The sequence below is a fragment of the Eschscholzia californica genome, unplaced genomic scaffold, assembly GCF_041429995.1.
Source record: "Eschscholzia californica isolate CP2 unplaced genomic scaffold, dmEscCali1.0.p SCAF_1, whole genome shotgun sequence".
Taxonomy (NCBI): domain Eukaryota; kingdom Viridiplantae; phylum Streptophyta; class Magnoliopsida; order Ranunculales; family Papaveraceae; genus Eschscholzia; species Eschscholzia californica.
This window is the reverse complement of record NW_028238198.1, coordinates 10,265,441-10,276,336: the sequence shown is the minus strand read 5'-3', so window position 1 is coordinate 10,276,336 and position 10,896 is coordinate 10,265,441. Positions and strand designations below refer to the sequence as shown.

At 35.6% G+C, this 10,896-nt stretch overlaps 2 protein-coding genes across 3 annotated transcripts; one reads left to right on the top strand and one right to left on the bottom strand.

The window, feature by feature from the left end:
• Window positions 1–356: 356 nt before the first annotated feature.
• Window positions 357–1,825, top strand: PQL3 (PsbQ-like 3). Its single transcript, XM_086642722.1, has 2 exons — window positions 357–935; window positions 1,581–1,825. The coding sequence occupies exons 1-2, from the start codon at window positions 465–467 to the stop codon at window positions 1,674–1,676; spliced, it is 567 nt and encodes a 188-aa protein (XP_086498848.1). The 5' UTR covers window positions 357–464; the 3' UTR covers window positions 1,677–1,825.
• A 315-nt stretch (window positions 1,826–2,140) lies between these two features.
• Window positions 2,141–10,896, bottom strand: LOC147563996 (uncharacterized). 2 transcript variants are annotated; one of them, XR_015225867.1, is made up of 9 exons: window positions 10,207–10,799; window positions 9,401–10,015; window positions 8,067–8,166; window positions 6,494–6,559; window positions 5,276–5,390; window positions 4,572–4,654; window positions 3,633–3,694; window positions 3,131–3,501; window positions 2,141–3,073 (listed from the first exon to the last, which is right to left on the bottom strand). XR_015225867.1 is itself a non-coding variant. In XM_086642718.1 (9 exons), exons 2-9 carry the CDS (start codon window positions 9,715–9,717, stop codon window positions 2,549–2,551), a joined length of 903 nt encoding a protein of 300 aa, XP_086498844.1. In that variant the 5' UTR covers window positions 9,718–10,015; window positions 10,207–10,896; the 3' UTR covers window positions 2,141–2,548. The 2 variants fall into 2 exon arrangements, 1 of the variants encoding a protein (XP_086498844.1); XM_086642718.1 differs by having other exon boundaries at window positions 2,141–2,611; window positions 3,405–3,501; window positions 10,207–10,896.

Here is a 10,896-nt window from a genome sequence, read left to right as displayed (position 1 = left end):
CGGATTCTGATCCGTTACTAAATAGTTTCTGTGAAGGTTTTCCAATATTACGACGGTTTTATGCCGTCGCTAAAAATCTCCATTTTTGTAGTGCCTTGACAAATATAAACAACACAAAAGAAACAGTAACGTTGCCGTCATTGTTTTGGCTAGAACAACAACGTTCCTTGAACAGTCTCTGTTCTGCCGCAACAGCGACAGTGTCTTTACCGTCGCTCTTATGTTGTAACAGTGTTCTACTGAAAGCAACTGTCCCCACACTTCTCAATCAATCCCCAAAACTGGGTGTACTAGAATACTACTACCACCCTCTGTCAGTGTATATAACTACTATGAGTCCACTAAGTACACAAAAACCTTATCCACTATTATCAAACCATAACCACTCACAACATATTTTAGCCTCATATACACACATTGCAAATAAAAACCCTAGAGAAACAGAGAGAGAGAGAGAGAATAGAATGTTAGAATCAATGGCATCTCCATCTCCATTGGTAAAACCCTGCAACCAATCTAAACACCCAACTCTAAACCCTTCTAAAATTTCTCAAAAACTTGTTACTCAATCCAAAAATGACATTATAAGTAGTAATAGCAGAAGAACAATAACAATAGCAACAGTGAGTAGCATTCTGTTGGTAGTTAGAGAAGCCATTTTTAAACCAGAAGAAGGGTTTTGTTTTGATTTAAGAATGACAGTTCCAGATCAAACAGTTGAAGAAGCAGAGAGTGGAATCAAAACCCATGCTCAAGATTTACTAAGCATTAAAGAATTAATTGAATTGGAGTCATGGAGAGAAGCACAAAAGGCATTGAGAAAGAGTTCATCTTTATTGAAACAAGATATATATACTTTAATCCAAGCTCAACCAGGGAATCAAAGACCACTTCTCAGAAAACTCTACTCTCAACTCTTTAATAATGTCACAAATGTAAGTAAATCTGACCTAATCTCCTTGATTGTCAAGTTTTTTTACTTGACTATTACTCTGAGTTTTCCTGGTTATATCTTATCTCCTCATATTCAAGGGCCGCCAATCTGTCCCCTAGATGCTTCTTGGTTAAGCATGAGGTCATGTTTGTCGTGTACGAATGAAATGTGTTTACCAGAAACGGGAAACCACATTCTGCAATGATGGTACATGCTAATATATCAAGAACTGCCATTTCCCGCGGAAACGAATTCTCATAACCGAGGGGATGGTGGGTTTGTAATTTTCTTTCAGAACAAAATCTACGACAAAAACTACCTCTATCATTCACTTTCTTGATCAAAAACAATATAACAAAATATTTTACAGGAAATTACATCACAAGATTAGTGTTTCTGGTAATCGCATTTCCATCTCCCATCTCCCGAACCAAACACCGCCTAAGTTTATAACTAAGCCTGGGGTTTCCACAAAATATGTGGTTTAATTAAGTACTTTCTTGTATGTGGGGTTTCTTCTCATCGTCTAGTATCTGAATTTGATCTGAATCTGAATGGTCTTTTCAGATTTCATTGCCTACTATCTTATAAAACAACAACTTTATGTCTCAACTCTTGACTGTTGTTTCTTAATGACAATTTGCAGTTAGATTATGCAGCTAGGAGCAAGGACGCCAAACTTGTTCAAGAGTGTTACACCAATATCGTTACTACCCTTGATGATATCTTGTCCAAACTATGAACTACTTAGACTTCATACGATGAAACATTCCGTTATTATAAATTGAAATTTGTTACAGGAGAAGAATGTGTCGTACATTATGTGCCCTAATCAGTGTAAACAATGAACCTCGTTAATCAGTGTTCAATTTCCAATTAACACTTTTAATTCACTAACTACTACTAAACATCTCAAGTCAACCATTTCTATAGGTTTGTTTCATCTCTACTAAAACTATCCCTCTCCCTGTGTACATGATAAACATCTACAAGCTCATTTCGAGCATTTTAAGTTGAAATTACAGGGTTTAATTGATGTGATTTAAGTGTTTAAAATGTTTCTTACAATACGAATATAAAATGATAAACATGTACTTCACAAGCGAAGCAATGTCTAGACTGAGACCAGGAGTAAATAAATAAAAACAATGGTAACAGAGCGTGAAAGAAAGAAATTTCAGACAACGAGAGAGAAAGCAAGCAAAATTCACCCAAAAAGGGATTTTTTTTTTCATGTTTCAAAAGGGCTTCCGTCTCATAAACTTATACACAGTTACAAATCAAGATTCAAACCCTCACCCAAAAGGAAACCCTAGTAGAAAAGCAAAAGTTGAGATTTGGTTTACAACAAAAACTAGTGATCAAACTGTTCCTATTCCAAAATGGGTTTTCTTCCCCATACTTTTTTTTGGCATTTACAATTTTCAGTTTCGTGGAACAGAAACACAATTTAGACATGATTATCAGTGCGTTCTGTTTACTGCGTGTATTGTGTAGGCAAAAGCAAGAAGGGTCGATAGCTCCAATCTCTTGATGCATTTAGACAATAGAATTCATGTACTCGCACATACAAAACGATAAACCATCTCTTGAACCACGGGCATTCCTCTTGACTTAACATCTTGGCTCTTGCTTCATATGCATCCTACTAGCTGAGTTGAACATAATTGTCTGATTCTGTTACATCAGCCGTGATACAAAACAAATAGAAACGTTATTAGGTCATGCATATCAGATATTATTCTTATGAAATTCAATGACAACTACGCCTCTTCTTTCTCTTTTTCTGAGGCATAAGTCAACCAAAGACAAGGAACTATACAAGCAAAACGAACGGAAAAAAATTAGGAGGATCATTTACGACTTTCAATTACATTGGTCATGCTTGCTGGATTTCATTCATGCCCACCATCTATTTAAGAGACAATTATAACCTCAGACCCAAGAGAATGTTGAGCCCTCCTGAGTGGGATAGGAAATCATCCGCCAGGGCTGAAACCATTTGCTTGTTGATCTTGGGTCTGGGTGGCAAAAGCAGAGACTATACTGACAAATGTTGAGAGTGAAGGGATCAGAATATCTGATCATTGCACATGGTATTCGAGCCCTGGACAGCTTGTACATGGATTGGGCATGTGTGTGATAGTCACACATTGCTTATGGGAGCCTTTGGAGCATAAGATATAGCCTTATTATAGATGGAACCTCGAGCTTAGGGGGGTACCATTTGGCGGGCTTGTGGAGCCTTGCTCTGAACAGAAGTTCAAATGCTCTTGTCTATATAGATGATTCCATTGAAGGGCTTGAAGTCGTACTAAAAATCCAAAGCTTGCTAAGAAGATAACTATCAACCTTAGAACTCTTTTTAGACAAAAGACAACTCAAAATAGAAAACTATTTTTGGTGCACATCCTAGCTTAGTTGAGAGTTGAGACCAAGTCCCTATAATTAGACATATAACTCGATTCACCTGAACTGTATTGGGTAGTATACTATTTGCAACTTCCTGATTGATTGATACAGGCAGTGGTGGCATTTGGCTCATTATCCCAGGCATCTCTCTCATGCTGCAAAAAGTGGAGAAAGAAGGAAATTGCACAAATCAAATGTAAGCACCGAAGGACCAGAAACCTATAAAAGCTTAGCAGAAAACAACAACGTCATAATCACTAATCATTAACGAGCACTTTTTACATACTTGTTCAATATGGTTGTGATATTGTTCCGAGTGTGACAAAAGAGATCAATATTTTCCTGTATCTGCAAGAAAAAGGTAACGGTTTCGACTTCCATGATCATATGTGAATATTCATATTTAAAAGTTAAAACATGGATATTGACAGGGAAGCAACATTTTAAATCTCTCAAAACAGAGCAGGTCCAACAGAAAATGGAGATATCTCCGAGTCCAACACTCAATATGAACAAGTACCAAAATTCAGGTTCCATTTGTTGATATCACCAATTTCGCTGTTCATTTTCTGGGATAGAAAAGAATGCAATGAAGGAAATTGGAAGCCCCCAATGAAGTAGGGAAGTTGATTGCTAAAAGCAATGAACATCGAATAACAACAATCCAACTGAATTAGCAGATGTGAACCCCAAAATACCCAGCGACTCAATGACTCATCCAATTTTCATTTTCTTCTTACTGCTTACTTTCTTTTACTTGTTCTCTAGTTACTTGTTGCATTCCTAGATTGCAAGAGACATAAGTGGATTTGCAAATCAAACACCAGCGATCTCAGAGTGGACTTCAACAAGATATCTGGTTAATGGTCTACATGCTATAATGTTAATGATACTATGTTACTCTGTTTAGACTTCAGAGGACTATAATGTTCAATAATTGTCTAACATAGGCTATCTATTATGCTTGAATACTTCTTACTGACTTTTATTATGAAATTTCCCTTAGAGCTTGATTTAATATTATAAAGCTAATATAATCCTACTTTAGATTAGATACTTAGAATCACCAAGACAGAAGAAAATAACCCAGTTCCAAATATAATAAGATTGCTAATATTCACATCATCTCACATTGCTGGAATATGTTCCAGCTTATAAAATATTTATGGTGAACATAGAAAACAAAATAAGCATCAAGCTAAGGAAAATCAGCATAGGTATTCACCTTATACATTGAAAGATTAGTCATGATCTGGTTAAATACTTCAGTGTTCTCATCCAGAAGACGCCTGGTGGTGCTGCCTAATGCTGAGAGCAGCCAAAGAAACAGGTTGATCAACATAACATCCACAAATAACTGAAAATCAAGTAAAACCTGAAAGAGAATGATATCAATCGACATGGATAAGTTAATTCTACCATAAAAGCCTAAAAGGTGCCCTGTGGCAACAGAGATCACAAGTGAGGTATTCCCGTTAAGCATGGTTGGTATTCACGATTCACGAACACAAAGAAATGTAATAACAATGAAAACCCCTAAATACTACTTGCAGACAAAGACTTATTCAGGCTGCGTAATTCCAGAAGATGTCTGAAATTTGAATAAAAGAGTTTTAAGGGGGTTGTCCGGTTTAGTAAGAATTTGAATAATCTCTTGAGATGGTCATTTTGTGTTTTCTTGGATTTGCTTGGTAAGGTACGCACGTTATCCTTTTGTACTTCTCTTTTTGTGACTTTTTCTCGCCTTTTATGTGTTTCCTTCCCGAATGTATCTTTAGCATTTTTTCAAGTTCCGATACATTCGTTCACCAATCCATAAAAATGTATCTAAGCTTCTGGCGAAATATCAATTATGGCTGGACAAAATTGCTACCTTTTCACATATATGAGTAATGGGTTTTTCAAGTAAAAGATGCATGACCAACCAACCTTCACATGACATCCGATCATTATAGTTTGTATGTTGAACTACAGGAGAAAACACAGACAGGCTTGCTGTTGGAGGTAGCGTTATACTAGCCTTCGAGGACTCCATTGTCATTTCCTGAATAAGCAACATTTTCAGATTCCGTTCTTAATTAAATCCACCCTGATTTAGAAACTACCAACTATACAAGAAAAGCTTATGACTGATGCTAATTAAGTGACTATGTGGTACTTAGTGAAGAAAATCATAAAAAATAGACAGAACATTCTAATGATCTAATCCATACTGACAATTGTACACGTACTTAAAAATAGATTAGCATTTAATTATTTATCCTCAAGATTAGCTCGCATCGTATGAAACAAGCAGTATATCAACTTATCAAGCATTGCCATTTTTTGTTACATTCATAAGGTGTTTGGGGTAAAAAATTCTAGTAGCATCATAATTCAAACAGCTGCAAAATATTCCAGGGGATATAGACTACTGACTGCAAATAGTAAAGAGGACTAGTCAGCTTTCTATGCTAATATGTCAGATAGAAAAGAAAAACAATGCACAAGGATATCATGTGCTAAGATTTCAGACTAGAGTGCTTGAGTCCTTGACATTATAATTATATAAAGAAATAAAAGTCATCCGTTGCCTCAAAGCACTTGAACCTTTTATTTTGTTTCTTAATCGAAATCTTTAAATTTATCTCGATACAAGAAACTCAAATCCATACAAGATTTGACATGACCGGTGACCAATCACATCTGGGCCTTCAAACTTATGAAAGTACATCTAGTTTAGTTTAATTTTGTAAGTATAACCTTGGTTAAAGATTTGACCCCAATAAGGTTATACTGCTAGGTCAAAAGAACAAAGAAAGAAAAGCCTTTGGTTAATGATCTCCAAACATTCAAGAAGTAGCAATTTCAATATATCATTTCCTCGAGGGCTTAAAAGACATACACTCACTTGACAGAACTGATGAAGGCTCAGAATTTCCAAATAAAGGCTGTATATTCCAAATGAGCACATTGTATTTTACTATTAGGTTTTCATATTTTCTGAAATAAAAATTCAACACGTCATGATCAACTACCAGCCAATCCTTTAATGAGGTAAACCGTCAAACGTGTGTAGCAGTATCACGCGTAATCAACATGTCACATCTCCAACAATATTGAACATATAAAGTTTTTCTATGAAGAAGTTATAGATTAAACATCTACCTTCCTGTCTTTCATCTTCCTCCCAGTATGATGTTCTGGTTTTCTTCTTTTCCCAATTCTCTCATTCTGTGAACAATTTTATCAAAAATAGGACATTAGAGCAATAAAAAGATTGCAAACATGAGCATCCTAAAAGTTGGTGGTGAGTGACTCGTTCCAGTCAACAACACAGTTATAAAATGAGGCCATATCCAAGACGAACCAAGAACTTTCATATAGAGAAAATTATTGTAAAGAAAAGAAAAATAAATTTAGTAGATGAGAATAAACATAAGCCTTATGACTTATGATGAGTTACAGAGTTGGGCACGAAGACAAGGCTTATATTTATAGTTTAGCAGAGCGCAAGCGGGAAAAAAAAGTCAAAACAAGAATAGGTCAAATTAAGAAGGCCAAATAACTCTGGTTATTGGGAAAAGCACAGGTGTTAATCTCGAAAATCATTAAAGAAATACGCAAATAAAGATTAGAAAAACAACAACAACAACAAAGAACCATGTGTCCATTCATCGATACTTGTTGCAATAAGTTGATTTTGCTGCAATAAAGATACCAGATAGGATAGCCTTTAAATTTTAAAGCCACATGATATGTAGGATTATACTTCACATAAGTTCTTTTCTTTTAGTTAGTTCCTAAATTACTGGTTTATTGAAAAAAAATTGGACCTGGAGAAAATTGAACAGCAAAACAATAAATCATGTGATGGAACTGACATGTAAGACCAAAGGAGATATTCATTGATAATTGATAGAACTGAAGATTTAGGAAGTACAATGATATATAGTCAAATTAGAGAGAGTCCATTAACCATCCATCTGCAGTACCTACAACTTTGCTATTTTTTAAACTTTACCATTACCTAGAACTCCCTCATACAATGAACCACAATCCTAATAATCAGAGTTCCCCTAAGATAAGCACAGTGACAATAACACCCCTGAACATTCATGAATACCAATACCCCGAGGATCTATGCCTTGAAAACCCAATAACATAGTGTGCTTCACCTCAAGCTACTGTCAGCATGTATACATAACGTCAACCAAGGGGGAGCGGAGAGGTAAGTTAAACAGTTTAGAGCCACGTGGTGTGGACACTTGCATGGGTATTTCCATATCGATAGCATATTAGCATGTGATAATTACTGTGAGCGGAAATAGGAAAAGATGGAAAGTGCTAAAGATATATTTTGGTGTCTTAGTTATAGCTCATTATTCTAATTAGCCTCTACTTCTGAATCAACATTGTTACATTATATAGACAGACTTTAACCGCTATTTTTTGTTCAAACACAATATACGACAAACTCTTGTAAAAACTAAAGTGACTGCTAGGATCCAACAAGAGTATCTTACTGATTGTCAAACACGAATATTTGGGTATTTACAACTACCCGGATTACCGAGTACCTAACACGGTCAAAAAATACTAAAATGACTATCCATGTGACAAATAACAGTAGTTAGCTAGGGATTTCGAAACATATGAAACTTAAACAACACATACGCGACACACTTTGTTAAGAAATATTGCCTCAGAAAGAGATGGTCCAAAGTTTTGAGGTTCTCACCGTCATCCATCGACATCTTAAAGCAACATCACGGACAGTCTTGTCACCCAAAGTAGCTGCAATCTTAATGTACCTCATAATAGTTGGCTCATCAGCAAACCTAAGGATTTGACATTAGATAATCAGTATGTCAACATCTGGTCCTTTAAGAATCTAGTCTTCTATGGACGCATGGAACAAGTAAGATATTCAATTCCGAGTAAAAGATGGCTGAAAATAATGAACAGTGGCTTTTCAGAAATAGAGGTCGGAACTTAGTTGTAGACTATGTAACCTCGAAGCGCACAAAGACTAGGTCAAGAAGAATACACACAGACAAAAAAATTGGCGAGGAGGACAAAAGTATATATATATATATATATATATATATATATATATATATATATATATAATATATAAGAAGGAAAAACGGTGATATACAATAAGAACAGACAACCTAAAGAGACATCATAATTATTTTCCTACAGAAACCACGTCAATTCCTTTTTGAAATGTGAAATTATGCAATATGTTCTCCCCAAGCCAAGCTAGGACTAGGGACCACGGCAATTACCTGTATATACATACATACATATATATATATATATATATATGTATGCCAACAATCCTTGGTTGGAGTGGTAAGAGGTATAATCTTCCACCTTAGAGGTCAAGGGTACGTTTTACTAGTAAAAAGCCTGAAATTTTTGAATTAGAATAATTGCCAACATTTAATTACAATTGAGACATCATTTTAGATTTGATACCCTAAATAAGCGGAGATTCATTACTGAGAACATCAAAATTTTATCAAACTTTTTTTCCTCTTTTCTTTGTCCTCTTTGCTAGACTAATATGAGATACCAAACCTAGATCATGCCAACTAAATTGAAACTACATCAACAATTTACTCTGATTTCTAGAACTAGCATATAATGAAAGTATAAAATAGAAAAACTTTGATGCAGGCGCATAACACGTGGGCCCACGTCCACGTGTGCCCACATCCCATTCGGCCATAATAGTAGTCCTAGTTAGTATAGGATTAGGAAGTTACCGTAAATTGGTATTTCTTTTATTTAGAAGTTTCTATGTTTTAAGTATTTTTATTATTTAGGAGTCCTAGTTTGAGTCTATCTAGGAAAGTCTATTATCCTATAAAAGGAGGTCTAGTCTATTTTGATATTCAGATTGAAGAGAAAACCAAATCAAAGTTTATAGTTTATTAAGTTTATTCAGTTATTTTACCGTTCTTCGTTTACTTTATTTATCGTTTTTATATTTCCGCTGCGTCTACATCAAACTTGGAACACAATAAATAAATGGAGACTGTAAAAAATGCGTACACTACCTACCTGACAAGGCCTTGTTCCAATCTCGTTTGTTCGTCGGTAGACCACTCCACAGCTACCTCAATGTCATGCTTTTGATCCGGAACAGAATCGAGAAGAAAACCACTAGTAGAATTTCCAACAGATGCAATTCCACTTAAGTTGTTAATCATGCCAGAATTACCATTGAAAGTAATACCCGTCGTGTTAACTAGATTCCCAACAGAAACCATAGTAGATGTGCTATTTGTTGCACCTGATTGAAATGAAATGGCATGTCGATTTAATGCGGATGCCAGAAAAGCGTCTTGGGGAAAACCCATATTGGAATCAGCTGCCATTACCAAACTCCTATAAACCCAAATCTTTCCCACCCTAAACCCCTGATACTCGAAAAGAGACAAGTCACGCAAATACCAAGTGAATTACACAGTCAGAGATCACCCAAAACCCTAGGACTTCCACAGAATTCCAAAACAACTGGACCTTAAAATCAAAGCTTGATCTTAAACACCTTAATTGGAAGCAAATACCCCTGAATATCATCCTCTATCATTTTCCATAAACAATTTCCAAACCAAACAGATGGCAGAATCATTATCTGAAGCCCAAAATAAGATCTTTCAGATCAAATTATTCCTGAAACACCAAAAACAACAATAATTACTCATTTCAAAAACCTAATCCGAAACGTACTCCAAGCATCCCCAACTCCTACGAACACTAAAGTTCTTCGGTTTGTAAGGCTAAAACCCTGAATCAAATCCCTAAAAACAAACTTAATATGAAAAAACATAAATGAAAATTGAAAGATGAAAGTAAGCATTTACCTTTCTAAGCAACTTTATGGATGAGGAGGGGAGAGAAGAGAGACGAAACCCTAGTTAGCTCTCCGAATATTTTTCTTATTACTCTCTCTCTCTCTCTCTTTTCTCAAATCTAATTAACTTATTACTCTCTCTTTTGTTTTACTTTTAGGAATATTTTTCTCTCTATGACTCTATCTCTAACTTTCCCCTAAATGGGAGAGGGAGTAAAGGGAAAACTCTTCCTCTTCACGACCAATAGAGAAACATAGAAAGAGGTATTATTAGTTAGGTTTTGGTAATGGTGGAAGTTGAGATCTTAGAATTAGTTTGAGAATCCCCCATAAAAGCATTTGATACCAATTATTATTATTATTGTGGTGACAGAGTAGCCACTTCCTTCTCCCACCATCACCTTCCTCTCTTTTTTTTTACTCCTTTTTAAAATCTAACTCACTTTCTCTCTCTACCTCATTTTCTCTCTCTACTTTCTCTATCTTCTGCAACTTCCGGTTTCTTCTCCCCTTATTTTTACCAAGTACTTTCTTACCCGGCGAAGAACAGTATATTCCATTTCCACATAAAAGTACCCGCGGTACGTACGCGCACTGACGCTCAGCAACTATTGGATGTGGTGCCGACATTTTAAGGAATTAACAACATGTTGACTATGGACAACCGCCAGCAAGTAGTAGTCAGGTTGGTTACTGCGTC